The 15,086-nt window shown below is 41.8% G+C and overlaps 1 protein-coding gene across 5 annotated transcripts in view; it reads right to left on the reverse strand.

The window, feature by feature from the left end:
* RAF1 (Raf-1 proto-oncogene, serine/threonine kinase) overlaps nucleotides 1-15,086 on the reverse strand; it is a 1,232,906-nt gene that overhangs the window by 802,975 nt on the left and 414,845 nt on the right. For all 5 annotated transcript variants that reach the window (XM_069643941.1, XM_069643943.1, XM_069643946.1 and 2 more), the window contains exons 4-5: nucleotides 9,090-9,192; nucleotides 5,950-6,107 (exon numbers count right to left, since the gene is read on the reverse strand). In XM_069643941.1, the coding sequence (XP_069500042.1) occupies nucleotides 5,950-6,107; nucleotides 9,090-9,192 (261 nt within the window). The remainder of the gene's footprint in view (nucleotides 1-5,949; nucleotides 6,108-9,089; nucleotides 9,193-15,086) is intronic.

Below are 15,086 nucleotides of genomic sequence, written 5' to 3' on the forward strand. Positions count from 1 at the left end.
GGGGAGACCAAAGAATGCTGGCACAGTAGTCCAGTTTAGAGAAGACAGGAGTGGTTAAGAGATTCTTGGCGCCGTTGAAAGGAAGGAGGTGCCTGATTTTCCTACTCTTTAGGAGGATGAGGCTAGCTGCTATTCAAGTTTTGGAGATGAAAGTAGAAAAGTTGTGAGAAGGGTCATAGATGACGCTGAGGTTTCTAGCTGAAGAAGTATACTAGGGGAGAGTTCCAAGGTGGAAACTGGAAAGGCAGAGGACGAGAAGACAGCTTTTTACAGGGAAGAAGAGCACCTCTGTTTTGGTATAGTTTAACATCAGAGTGTGAAGCCATCCGACATTTAATGGCAGAGATACAGTTGAAAATGTTGTCACAGAGATTAGAGGAGAGTTCAGGAAAAGAGAAGATCTGGATGTCACCTTCAAAGAGTTGGTACTAGAAACCAAAGGAGAAGATTGGTGCCCCAAGAGCAGAGTTTGAGTATAAAGAGGAGAGGACCCAAGAGTGAAAGAGTAACATTTTTTATCAAGGTCAAGAAAGCTGAGCAGGTTGCGCGAGTCTGAGAAACCCCAAGTGGGCAAGCGCCCAGTATGAATTACGTGAATTAAGAAAAACAAGTCCGACAAAATGCTGTAGGACTTTGGGGAGTCCAAGAGCCCCGAGACTGTACTAAAGATAACTGTGTGAAAAGGGAACCTGAAGAGGTCTTGAGAAAAACCTTTGTTTTCCCAAGGAAGCAGGAACTTTTATTTGGACTAGCAAAGTCTGCATGAAAGCTGTAAACTGGTTTGTTTTGATATTAATGAACTTGGAATTATCTACAGACCATCCTAGTGATTGGGTCAGGTAAAAGCCAAAGATGGAGGTCATTGTTCCGGCCTCTATTTATAGTTGTTTTGCAAAGCAGTAGGGCCAGATTGGGTGGATAGGATTTTGTACCAAAGACTGTTTTATTTGACGAGCATCATTGGTTTTAGTTTATAGGTAGGTAACTTCCCTCATAGAAATAGGGTGAGTTTGGAGTTCTCTTTTACTTACAAAACATGTCTGTTATTGGTCCGAGGCCACCTTCTGCTTTTCCACACAGCCCTGCAGTATTCCAGAGATTCATGAATGGTATATCTACAGAACTCTTATCCTCTGCCTAAACAATGCCTGATGAGGATTCCCAAAGACTACACGTCTAAAACATACTATGGCCAAACCCAGGATGTATGTATTTTATACCATTTCTGCCAATTACCTGGGATTTGTCTTGCAATCTTAGAAACATCATGAAAAACAACAAATTCAGTGATGCACTGGAATGGCCAAGACCCACAACCATGAAGAAACAATGCTTCCTGGAAATTTTTGAATTTCGATACGAAATCGATCAAGTGGTAGTTATACTTTGAGACACTTCTAAAAAATCTCTTAAAAGAATTGGAAAATATATTGCTTGATTTTAAGATTAATTCTAGAATCTTGCCTGGTGGATACATTTTTGGAGGTCACCCTGGTTATGATGAAATGGAAGCTCTGAAAAGTTAGCCAAAACCCAATCAAGGTAGAGTGTAAAGCGGTCAAGGCGTTAGTCTAAGGAGAGTGTGAGTGGGGTCAGAAGCCCTCAAGTCCACACAGAATGGGACACAATAATTCAGTTAAACAAATATAATCTTTCATTCTAGGACTTCTAAACACACTGGAAAATGAAGCCAACAGGTAGTATTATCACACAAACTTTATAATATAAATACATACAATCATCATAGATCTGATAGCTTAATCAGGCAAAGCATTAAGTTAAATGCAGTACATGATGCAAACCAACCACTAGAGTAATACCGTATCTTGAGAAGTACAAGCCCTAAAATCAATGGGGCTTTATGCCCCAAAGTCACAATGTAAAGAGAAATCATACTGGTGCGAAACAAATGATGCAAAAGGCTTGTGGTGTCAATAGTTTCAAACTATTTCAGAGTTCTACAATAATTTTACCAATGGGAAGTAAGAGTTCTTTTTTCCAGACCCAGGGTTAGGATATATGGCATTTATAACGCGCCTATACACAAGTGTTTCAAGGTTGACCCTGCAGACCCAAGATTAACACAGGGACCAGATACAAGATCCAGGTTCGACAGCCAAAAGGTGAGTGGAACGGAGATAGGAGGCAGCAGGACTGGCTCCTAATAATAGCCTGTGCAGTGAAGGAACAGGAGGGGTGGTGGGGGGGGGGCAGGCCCACTGATGCCTACTTGCCTCAGATTTTCCCAGATGTCTTTGTGGATCGTCTTGGGGCGCGATCGTCCGTCAGTTCGATCAGTCAGAGATGCCAGGATTCTTCCAGTTGATTGGAAATGCAAGATTCAACCATTTTCTGAGAATAAATGCAGAATTCGACGATGCAGGCCTGTTTAGTCTCCCTTCTAAACTGGCCTGCATCGCTGGAACTAGTCTCCCTTCATTATATGTAGGGAGACTAGTTCCAGCGACGGCCACAGGTGTTTTCCTGTCTCGGTCACAGCAGCTGCCCAAAGTTCCAAATTTCAATTAAAAAAAACTACGGTTATGGTGAAGTAGTCTACGAGAGAGCTGGGCAGTCCAGGAACACTTCCAAAGGCTCTGAAGAGCTGGATCCTCGAGAAGGCTTTGAGACTAGTTGGTCCCACTAGCATAGGCGTAGTCCGGATTGTCTAACAGTGGGGACTGAAGCCAATGTAGTTGCACCCACTGAAGTTACATTAACATCTGTAAATGCCCACACAGCTCTGCAGAGTGGGCCTTGCCCGCTTAGGCCCTACTTGGTCTACGCCTCTGCCCACTAAACCAAGGGGTGAGCACCATTCAGGGTCTTGGGAGATCAAGTAGAAGAGTAGGTCTTCACCGGGCTGGACACAGAATTTTTAGCCACGATTCGAGCTGGAAGCATGTCCAAGCCCACCAATGGTAAGGATCTGCACCATTCAGCCAGCAGTTGTCCAATCAAGGACAACTACTGGTTTCACAGTTGCCCAAGTAGCAGACTTTCTGGCACCAAAATATGCAAAGGCTCACCAGCCCATGAAAGACACAGCTTTACCAGGAAAGTGCATGACCTTATAAGGGATTTCCTGATCTGGCACGGCAGGAGGAGGTCCAAACAATATGGCCAAAGAACAAGCAAAAGATCTCGTGGCACAGCCATTTTATGGCACTAGCCACGTTTAGTAGCCATACACAATACACGCTAATGTGCATACCAGAGAAAATGCAAAAACAGTAAAAATATAACTGCTGCCAACAGCTTGTTTTTAGGCACATATAAAAGTAACCAAAAATCCCATCTGAAGTTAGGATTACACAAAAGTATCCCCATTGCACAAAGTGCAATGTTAAAAAGTATAAAGTTAAAAAGTTAAAAGGTATAAGAATATCAAAGGGGAGCAAAGTTTACCAGTACCGATAGTCTGAAGGACTGATGAGTTTCCCCCGTAACAATGAACAAAGGTTAAGGGAAGTGAAGCTGAAGGATTTACTTTCCTTCGAAAACGTCAGGACAGGGTCAAAAACAGCAAAAAGAATGGTGTTCCATCGGAAACTATGGAGGGAAAGTTGAAAAAAGAAAATCTTTCCTAACACTCGATTACAGAAGTTTACTCGATGTGTCGCTCAATGAAGGAAGCCTTCACCCACGCACCTGTTCTGCATACAAGTAGATGGCCTACCTCCTTTCATTATTTAAGCAGATGTTTCAGATAGAGCAATTGCTGCAATCCTACAACATCCAAATGAAGGTAAAGATCATGCCACAGCTTTTTTTTTAAATCATAGAATCTCGAAATCAACACAGCAAGAACAGTCTGTGGCTTCCCAGAACCTGGAAGATGCATTCGGTTTTCTACACCTCTCGTTTTAAGTTAGTTAAGGTCAGACGTTCTAAGATCAAGTCTTGCCCTATTCTTTGCAAGTGCTGAGGAGTTCAAGGTGGGAGAAACATGAGACTCCAGATTTTTCAGGGATCGGTTGCAGTATCTCTGGGAAGATCGCTCTTGGTACATGACAAAAGTATACTTCTAAGGTACAAGCACCTGCTTTGGTGTCTCACCCTTCACACCTGGGGGTAGGGGATATACTGTAATCCTGCACAGTCCTCAAATGCCACACACTGCTGATTGGCACAAGTTCCTGACCACCCTGCTAGTTGCAGACAGACCACGGTCACTGTCTAACTCTCAGTTCCCTTGGACAACATTCAACATTACCGTATGCTGCTGCGCACACCTCCTGCACACCATGGCTTACATAAGTGTGCACTCCATTCCTCACTTCCATCTCCATGACATGGCTAATCTGCATGTCTTCATTCACTTCAGGACTCACACCTTCATGTTGGACTCATCAACCAGGTTACTTCACTTTAAATGGTGTTGATCCCATTCCAAAATGACTGCCTTACATTTGTTTTTCCATTTTTCTTCCCAATCTAACATGACTGCCTATCCCAGTTTGGGAGGATTCTGAGGACTGTCATAGGGATTGTGTTCCCTACCTGTGTGCATCTCAACGCTGCTAGTCCGATTACTCGCCCCCTACCGATTCCTTTTCCCTTTTTGAACGCATCTTTTTGTGCTCACTAGATTCTAAATCACATTTTTGTACAATGGTTTTCACAGCATTTTTCCTCTAACTGATCAACGAGTCCAGTTTCTGCTACTTCCTACTATCCTAGTCCGTGGTGTTGCTTCAAATTAGCTGCAGCATGGCTGAAGGGAAGCCGCCGCCCTGTCTTTGTTATCAACACCCAAATAGTAGAGTATGCCAAGGCTTCAATAGGATCTGCCTTTGGCACGCATCACTGCTTGGGTTTCATCTATTAAACTTCACATGTGACTTTCCTGTTGGACCGTTTCCAACATGAACCCACATCTTTGCTAAGATTCTTTCGAAAACTTTAGAAACCATGCCTAAGTATGCAGTCTCTGAACCGATTTGAAGAATAAACCACACCACATGTATTTTTTCCGAAGTTCATTAGTATTAATCATCTGCTATGCTTTCCCAAAGGTAGGCCTAGCTCAAATCTAAACACAGCATACACTCCACCTGCCACCCATCTGTCAAGGGTTCACTGCCGAAAGTCCTGATGTTTTTACCAGTAGCTATAGTTACTGGTGTGAAGTTCTTTTAAAAAATGATGTCTTAATGTCAACGAAAGAAACTCTTGAGTGTTGTACTGCATCCCTCACTTATTTAACAGACCACTGAACTGCCACATAACATCTCGCAACTTCACAAACAGCAAAATGGCCAATGAAGGTACAAAACACAAGCTGTCTCAAGTCTTCCTTTACAAGGCTGGCCCTGCCTACATCTTTCAGGCACCTGTGCATTTGCCATCAAATTGTAGCATACTAAATGTGAAGCTGCTTCTCGATCCTACAGGCCGTGCTGTTTGAGAAACTGCCTCCATTGCTTTACATCCCTTCAGAGAAGAGAGCCTTGAAACACTTGTGTATAGGCGCGTTATGAATGCCATATCATAACAAAGCGCACCCAGCCCACTGCAATGGAGTTATTTCTTCCGTATTCCTCTGCTTCTATACCTTTAGTTGCATCAGATCCAAGCATGACTCATGCGTCCAATATAGCCATGTAAATACCAACATGCACGACAACGCTCTCCTTTCTTCTCTACAGCATCACAGATCTCCATTTAGACAGCCGCCTTGCCTAAAACCACTCATAACAGCTCATTATTTACTCTATATTAATGTCTATATAAAATGGTTGACCCACATGTTTCCAGGTGGCAGAGCGTGCAATAAAAGCTGTAATAAAGAGATATAGCTACCTTCTTTTGCAACTGTGCTTCTTTAACGAATATAGATTTGATTCAAATGTATGCAACTTTTGCAGCACCTTTAACATATTTCAACAATAGTAATAGCCACCCATCAATCCCTCCATTGTACCCACAAAGAAGAAAAACACTTACAGGAGTTGACGGATATTGCTCCAATCCACACACATGGTTGGGACTTTAGTGCTGCAGTGTTCATGGAACTTGTATCCACATGTCTGACATCGAAAACCATTCAACAGGAACTTCTGGCAGATGTCACAGAAAGCAAGTTTTAAAAACGTTTTCCGAACCTGTTATTGGTGGGAGCAAACAGATGATTAAAGACACTTCACCATTTGATGTCCAACAGAACACCTTTGCAGCAAAGTATTAAAATATTAGCAATTACATTTCTTTTTTCCATGTTGCACTTGTGACAAATTCACCTGCCTCACTCTGCGGCCATCTAGTGGAGTGGCGAAATGGGCCAGGTGCTACCCAGAGCGAGTGGATGATGGGTTCACGAGTAGTAGGTGGAGGACCACCACTTGGTCCGCACCCTAAGGCAGTCGATCGAAACATGCGGCCATTTGCTGACAATGCCTCTTTATGGGAGATGACATCTACTTTGAGAGCACAAATAATGTGGGCACAGTCAGGCAGGCAATTTATGCCCGGCTTCCTCCCCGACCGCCCAGTTTCTCCAAAGAGTTTTGGGTATATTTCAGGCAAAGAGGAATTGGAAAACAAGGTCTCTTTAGGATGGCCACAAACTGAGCTTTACAGAAACTGTAGAAAAGGAGTTCAATGCCTGAAATGCTAGTAGGGGACACCCATTTCGACAAATGAACCAATCCATTTTCTTACAGTGCTCACATTGCGAGCACACCTACACAGAGGCGGAAAACTTGCAAGCCTCACTCTGTGAGGTTGACTCAGAGACACACCATGAGCTCCTCCATTGAGTCTGCAACGTGCCTGCTCATAAACCGATGATACACTCGTTTCCATGAGGGAAATGGTGCTACAAAGAGGCTTTTTCATTACTTGGGAGCAGTCAGTTCCTTCCCAAAACCAGAAACGGGCAACAACGAAAGGGGATGGTATTGCCAGTTAGGAGGCAGTCCTAAAACTGGTAAAAGGAGTAATTCAAGATAGCGTTATTAAACTAATAAAAGCTTGACACTAGCCCAAAGAAGATACATTGCAATAAATTAATACAGCCAATTGCAGCCCCTCACTCAATTTCATAAATACAAATCCTCACAGGAAGACTACACCCCAGGGAGGAGGTCACAGAGATAAATAAGCACAGTCTCTCCATCAGGCATTGTGTGAGATTGGAGTGGGAGCTGCAGGCAGAAGCTGGACAGAGAGGATGGAGTTTTACAGAAAAGTGGCTAGAAGGTGGGAGATGAGCAGGGATGGTAAGTAATCTGGAGGATGTTGGACTGATACAGGATGGAATTGTATGGAAACGGTTGGTTTTGAGTTGCCCAGATGAGGTTAGTTGGAGACAGGAGGAGGAGGTTGGAAGAGAACATGAGTAAATGCTGGATGCTAGAGAGTATGTAGCTAGCATAATGAAAAGGTATGAGGGCACGCTTTGCCTAAGACAGGGAGGTGGGGCTAGAGTCCTATCCAAAGCAGTCCAGCCCATGGTGGTAGGAAGAACAAGCATGTGGTATGGTGTCAAGGAGGAGCAGGACCAGAAAAGAATTAGAGCAGTGGTCAAGGGGGTAGGACTGAAGTCCATGAGGGAAGGAAGTGACTGAGGGCTTCTTAGGCTCGGACTGACAACATCCTCGTCTCAAGAAGTGAAAGAGTTATGGAAGGACTTCAGAGGACCATCAGAGAAGTGTGCAGGAACTCCTTGAACCCAGAAATGGGAATGAAAGGAGTAGAGGTGGAGAAAGGACCGGCGAATCAGGGTGTGCAAACCCCTCAAACCTGGAACTGAGAGACAAGGAGAATAAATCCCAAGAGGTGAAGGAAAAAAAAGGTGGCAAAAGGTATGTTATATAAACTTGTAAAGCGCACGGTCGCCCAGAGGCATCATGGCGCTGGTGTGGAAGCTGCGAGCTCAGGGAACACAATAAGGGCGAAAGCTAGAACAGAGTGGTCTTCAGAGCTTTCCTGAAAAATAGATGATTAGCAGAGAATTTAAGTGGTAATGGAAGTAATGGAAGGGTATGGGAAACCCTACAGGTCAGCCCAGAGGGACTTCAAGGCACACAGACTCATTCCCTTTCATTTGGGTTTACAATTACAGTCCCCAAAGTATTGTTTTGTCCAACCTGTTCCATATACCATAAATAAAGAGCACCTAAACTATATTAGCATCTTGGCCTAGTTATAGATCCCAGGCATATTCATGACACTCTACGTTTACCCTATTGTAAATTTGACGCACAAGCAGATCAAGTGGTTTGCCCAGAAGCACTTGTAACATACTATTATAAACATTTTTATTACATACCATAACTTGTTAAACTGTGTCTTGTCCTAGTCGGATAGTGAGAACACTGTAAAACTTAATTTATTTGAATAATAAGCAAATACATAAGAGTTCTTGATAAATGTTGGGGTCCTCTAACCCTGCTTTCTGGAGACTGGTTTGGATTTCCACTAGCTTGCTGGCCCTTGTGAGCAGCTAGCAAGGTACAAGCATCATATGTTATGAACACTCACTCACTCACTCAGACAGACCATGTTATCCCCCAAAATAACCTAAAGTACCAACAGGAGTCATGCAATCTATCCTAAGTGTTTGGAAGATGAGTAGAAATGAAAAGGGGCTGCAAATCCACTACTTGTGATGCTAATGACAAGGAAGAATATGCGGAGGACATTGACATTTAAAAAGGATGCTTCTATTTGGTGTCCAGGCTACTAACATGAACATTCTGACTTTTTAAGTTTTAGCCCATCACAATAAAGTTCACTTCAACAATCGAGCACAGGAGGTAAGGTACTGTTCATAGGGGAGCACAGAGGCCGATGAAAACATACTGGCCTCTAATTACCGGAAGTCATTTAAAAGCACTACTGGAGCATGTCCTACCTGACAAGGCAAACAGCGAGTGGAATGTAAATGTACAAGCCAACAGTTTTATATATACATCGAACCATATCAAGGATGCTTACTCCCCATTTCACATTTTTAAAAAGCTGAAAATAGTCATGTGATAGAGCTACACTTAAGTATTTTTAACAGCTAATCTCTAAACCACGAGATTTGCTCGAACAGAAGTAAAAAAAAAAAAAGAAAAAAAAAAGAAAACTTTACTTACAAAATTGTGTGTTGTGAGTGGAACATGATCCAGGAAATCCACCTGCAGTTCTTCCCCAATCAATGATGCTGCATCAGTATTCCAATCCAAACGAGATTTCTTGCTAATGAAGAGGAACAGATGAGAATTTTAGAAAGGTTTACAAAAAAAAAGAACGCACGTTTGTGAATACTACACTAATAAAGTACATACTGTTGTACAGTAAGTGGTAATAGAGTAAAAGTGATGTTTTCTTTACATTAGATGTTAAATGTACAAGAGCAGTGGCAATTATTTTATGGATACCCTGGACTTTTCTGATTTGGGACTAAAAGCAAACAATTGTTGGGGCAAAAGACTCTGCATAATGCCTATACTAAACTCCTCTTTGCCGCACTAAATGCCATGGGAGTTATTTTATTTATTTTTCATTTATATTATTTATAGGGTGCAACCGGGGGGGGGGGGCGAAACCTAAGAAATGGGCAGTCGTGAGGTTATCTGTCAGAGGCAGCCATTGCTCTGAGTTTTAAGTTTCTTAAAAATCTCGACAGGCAGTTTAAGGCCAGAGGGAGGGCATTCCATTTAGTTGGAGCAGCCACCCAAAAATCACACCTTTTGACTAATTCCAAGGAGGTTTTTGGTATATACAATTTTTTGTCATTGTTAGACTGCAGACTGCGTACCACATGGTTTGTTTTGAGACTTTTGGCTATATATGTTGGGAAAAGATCTGTCAGCGATTTGTAAGTCATCACAAGTAGTCTGAAATCAATTCTCTCTGCAATCGACGGCCAGAGTAATTTTCTCCTTAGTTCCGACACATGTGCGCATTTTCATAAGCCCATAATTACCCCAATGGTGCTATTCTGTACCACTTGGAGTTTTGCTAGCTCAGTTTTACCCACTCTAATGAGGAGGGAGCCGCAATAGTCAATTTTGGCAGAGATAATGGCTCTAGCAATGGTTTCGCAAGCTTTTTTTAGTTAGGAATTTGTGCAAGCAGCCCGGTATAGCAGTCTGATGCTGACGCCAGCCTGTTAACATGATCGGACATGCTCAGAGTCTGATTGAGTATTTCACCCAAGATTTTTAGTTCATCTTTTGTCAGAATATTACAATCTGCAATGTAAAAGGATTTGTATTCTGTCTCGAGCTTAGCTAGTCTAGGCCTGGTACCGATCAGCATTAGTTCTGTTTTACCATGATTCAGCGCCATGCCATTCATATCCATCCAGAATTATATTATATATCTCCCGAGATTGTCTTGGCGTCATTAATGTAGTCGCCTGTAAGTGGAATGAGACATTGTGAATCGTCTGCATAGTTCGAGAAGCAGATATTCTTTTCCTCCAACAGATGGAAGAAAGGAGCTGTGAAAAGATTATATAAGACTGGGGAGAGTGCTGCACCTTGGGGAACACCATAACTAACTAACATGGGTTTGGCTTCTGCTTGTTTGCTGCAAACGTGCATTGTCCTCGACCCCAAAAAGGACTGCATCCAGTCTTTAGCTAATGTACTAAAATTTGCTAGATTTTGTAGTCTATCCAGAAGAAGGGGATGGTCCACTAAATCGAAAGCTAATGAAAGATCAAGGGACATCAATAATATTGCTGTTCCCTCATTAATATTGGTCATGTTCGATTTAAGTTTTAAAAGAGCTGATTCAGTGGTAAAATCTGGCCGGAATACGGATTGCGCTCCGTTCAGGATAGGTTGGCCTTTTATGTGCAATAGGAGTTGATCATAGGCTACTCTATCCATGATCTTTAGAATAAAAGGTGAATTAGATATGGGTCTATAGTTGGGTGCAATTTTGGGGTCCAAGTTAGATTTTTCTCAACAGGGGGGGTGGGACGCTCCAGGTACCCTTCAATCTTGTAGGAACCTTGCCCTACTTAAATGAGGCATTAAAAATTCTTGTTATGAGCTAATGAGACGCTCCGAACAGGCCTTGATGGCCGTTGCTGGGAAGTGATCACCTTTACAAAACAGACGGCTTTTGTTTAACAAGAGTAATACGCATTTCAGCCTCTGTTATACTTCTGAAGTCAAAATTAGGGATGGCAGGTAGAGCAATGAGTGGTTGATTTTGGCCTACCTTATGAGGATCTATAGTTCGTGTGTTTATAATTTGGGCACTACAATTTTTTATTTCAGTGGTTTTAGCAATCCTAGCATTTTAAATTTGCTTACACCACCCCCGATCTTTAACAATGGGTTCCTGATAGTTAATATCAGGTTTTTCCAATATCCTAAGGATAGAGAATATCTCCTTAGAGTCATGTTGGGCGTTTTGGTTGCGTCCTTTATGTGAATCTTTTTTGGCTTTTAAAACTGCCTTTTTAAATTTAAATGTATTAGCTGCACCTACGTAGGACAGTGTCTTCTTCCCTTTTAATATTTTTCAACAATAGAAGGTTTTCCTCTTTTCCACTGAGTATTTTTAGTTCCTCAGAGAACCAAGGATTCTTAGCATGGTTGCTAACCTTCCTATTTTTCAGAGGGGCTATTTCATCGATGGCTGTGGCCAAAGTGTTAAGAAGAGATTCAGTCAATCCATCCACATTCTCCGAAAAGGGTGCGACAGGTTGATCTAGAGGTATAATCCAATCTTTCGGGGATTCCTGGGTCACCCTCTTCAGATGTATTGAGTTGACCCATTTTTGACTGGGTAATTGACTTGTACTTGACGTACTTGATTTCCTTGACGATATGCTGTCCACCTCAAACTCTATGAACGTGTGGTCCGACCACAAGCATAATGAGATAACCGGCGTATTCATTTTAAGATTAGCTTTAAGAACCCAATCCAATATATGGCCCTTGGCATGTGTAGGTATACGTATATGTTGAGAGAAGCCAATGCATTTCATTAATCTAACTCTTAGGCTATTGAGTCCTTTGGATCAGTCCTCTAAAGATTAAAATCACCCATAATTAGCCATTTTGCACCTTCTATAACTTGAGGTAGAACAAGGCTATTAAGTTGTGTGATAAAATCTGGCATAGTGTTAGGGGAACGGTACATAAGTAGTACATTCATAGTCGTGGATGCATCAGTTTTAATTTTAAAACATAACGCTTCACACGCATCAGGGCCTTGGATATCATTTGTCCAGATCTCCAAGGAGTTTTTGTAGATAATCGCAACTCCACCCCCGACCTGATTAACCCCGTAAAATATTATAATATTTAGTTTTATTTACAAAACGTATTACATCCAATTAGATTAAACATCATTCGTCATCACATTCATTAACCAGAGAAAAGAGAAAAGAAAGAATAAGTAAAAGAGAAGGCAACGAAGAATGAAACATCATTCAAACCAGTGTATAAGTATACAGGGATTTTCAAAGTCCAATCAATAACAAGTGAAAAAAAAGATAAGAGATCACTTTCTACAATGGGTCAGTTCAAATTTGATTCACGGTGCTGATTTTCAAGGGCTATTATTGTTCAAGTGTCGGTTTTATTTCACTTTTATGTTCGATGCCAACTCTTATTATGCTGTCAATTCAAGTATTTTGTCTATGTAGTCAACCACTGCACATGTAAGTTTGATGTTATTGCCTGTTAACAAATACGACCACCACTCTTCCATATTATTGTTTTTTGGTCAACAGATCTCACTGTTGCGGTTGCTGCACATTCGATCAACAAGTGTTTTGTTGATTCCAGATGTTGCTTACAGTGACGACAACAATCATCTTTTGTGCTTTTGTCACGTCTTAGCAACAGCATCTCATTAGTATTCATTGCGTTTAGTTTTAATCTTAAGAACTGGTCTCTGTGATATCTTGATGGACATCTTACTAGATATTTTGGTTGTTTGTTCAGACTAATTCCACAAGTACCAAGGTCGAGAGCAGATTCTAGGTTTCCTCTTTTTTTCCAAATTAACAATCCAGCTCCATTTTTCCAGTTTCTTTTTTGGCAATTGAGGGTAGGCAATTAGCAGATCTTTTTTTACATATCAGCTGCAGCAAGTACTTGTTCCATTTTAATCTTCCATTTCTCTAAAAGACCTGTTTGAGATTTTCCTCTTACACCTGAGAGAATCTGATACGGTGGAGCCGGCTGGGCCAGACACGTTTTCCTCAGAGTTGCTAAGGATTTCCATAACACTATTGTACAGTGAATTTATTGCGAGTTCGTGTCAGAAGAATGTTATTGAGACATACTGAGGCAGTCTCAGGACCTTTCACCAGAAGTTGCCTTCAAGTACCCTCCATATCTTCTGGTTAAGGTTCCACCCTGCCTCGGCACCAAATGTTATTCTGGGTATTATGGAGAATTTTCCATGGTCTCTATGTAGTTTTGTGCCTTGGAGAGCCAATGTTGTCATACGATCTGTCAAATTTTGGTGCCATGGCTGTTCACAGATCGAGGTGTTAAAAACCACTCCTAAGTATCTTATTGACGGTGTGGCCTGCAGATGTTTTTTTCTACGACGTACCATCAGAACTTTCGGTTTTTTGAGCCTGCTTGTGAGCCAATTGTCATTATTTTTATTTTCGATGTGTCCATTTCAAGATCGTTTTGTTGTAGGTAGTCATGCAACTTGTTTAGCAGTCTCTGAAGACCTATCCGAGTACAGTCCAATAGTACAATGTCATCGGCATAGGTTATGCAGCTCAACGGTTGGTTGTTTATTTGTGGAGGAAAACGCTGGGCTTGGTCCAGAGCTGCAGGTATGTCGGCTATAAATAGTTTGAACAGCTGTGCTGCCAATGGGCATCCCTGCTTTACACCTTTTCCAGTTCTTATCTCATTTGATAGTTCTCCTTCATTGTTCACATGTACACAAATAGAGGTGTCTGTATGTAGGGCACGCGCAGGGGCCAACAAGTCAGGACAGTCCCATCGAGAAAGCTTCTGCCACAGCAAATCTCGATTAATACTGTCAAACGCTTGTCTCATATCGATAAATGCCAGGAATAGTTTTTTTATTTCCCTTCATCGCTTCTAGTTTAAGTAAGTTTAATAACAAGAGGTCCCCCTCGGTCCCATCACCTTTTGTGAACCCAGTTTGCCGGACGTCACAGATTTTTGCATTAACTGCCCAATGTGACAACTTCTGTTGCAAGAACGATACAAAGACCTTTCCAATCGTATCCAGAAGGGCAATCGGACAGTAGTTGGACGGCACCGCCCGACTAAAGTTCTTGAAGATCTGGACAATTACAGTCTTCCACCAGGAACTCGGGACAACTTTGAGGGCGGCGATCTTTTTGAACAAAGCTTCAATAAACACTGTCCAGCTCTCCTCATTCTGTTTTAGCATCAGGTTAGTGACGCCAGCCGGACCAGGAGCCCGCACATTTTTCAAATGCTTGATGGCGTTTTAGATGTCATCTACAGATTCTTGTACATTCCAAGACTTGTTACAAATGGTGGGTCGGCAGATTCCAGCCTCGTTGGTTTTTTGTATACTGACCCAAAGTAGGATTCCAATTCGGCAGCTGAAATTTGATTTGCAATGCTGGAATTACATTTTGAATTCGCCTTGTTATTGCCCAGACTTCTCTTGACTTGTGTTTCAAAATGCATGTGCTCCCCTCTTTCTTGGTCTCGAATTATGGCATTTGATTTTTGCCAATTTCTAAATTGTTGGCGACGATTTTTAATTGCTTTTTCCACTTCGTCTTTTGGGCAATTTTTTTTCAGATGTCTGTTTTCCCTGCAAAGTTTTCTTTTAGCAAGCTGCACCACTCTACTATAGGTATGTTTATGCATATGTCCTTCAACTCTTGATCGTGTCATGTTCACCGTATATTGTAGTAGCAGAGGTGCATAATTGTTGTCGTTGAAAAGTTTATAATTTAATTCTTGTATTTGATATTCTTGGATTCGTAATCGGTTGCCTCCGGAATTTACTGTGACTGGCTCATCATACAGCTGAACTTTAACAGTTTTCCTCATAAGCCAAGAAAGTCGTAGCACATTATGATCGCTTTTGTTCTCGTGCAGCACCTGAAGCTCTACTATTTTTTTAGAGAGATTATTTGAAGC

This window comes from Ambystoma mexicanum, chromosome 2p, assembly GCF_040938575.1.
Source record: "Ambystoma mexicanum isolate Mex_15411 chromosome 2p, UKY_AmexF1_1, whole genome shotgun sequence".
NCBI classification, from domain to species: Eukaryota; Metazoa; Chordata; class Amphibia; order Caudata; family Ambystomatidae; genus Ambystoma; species Ambystoma mexicanum.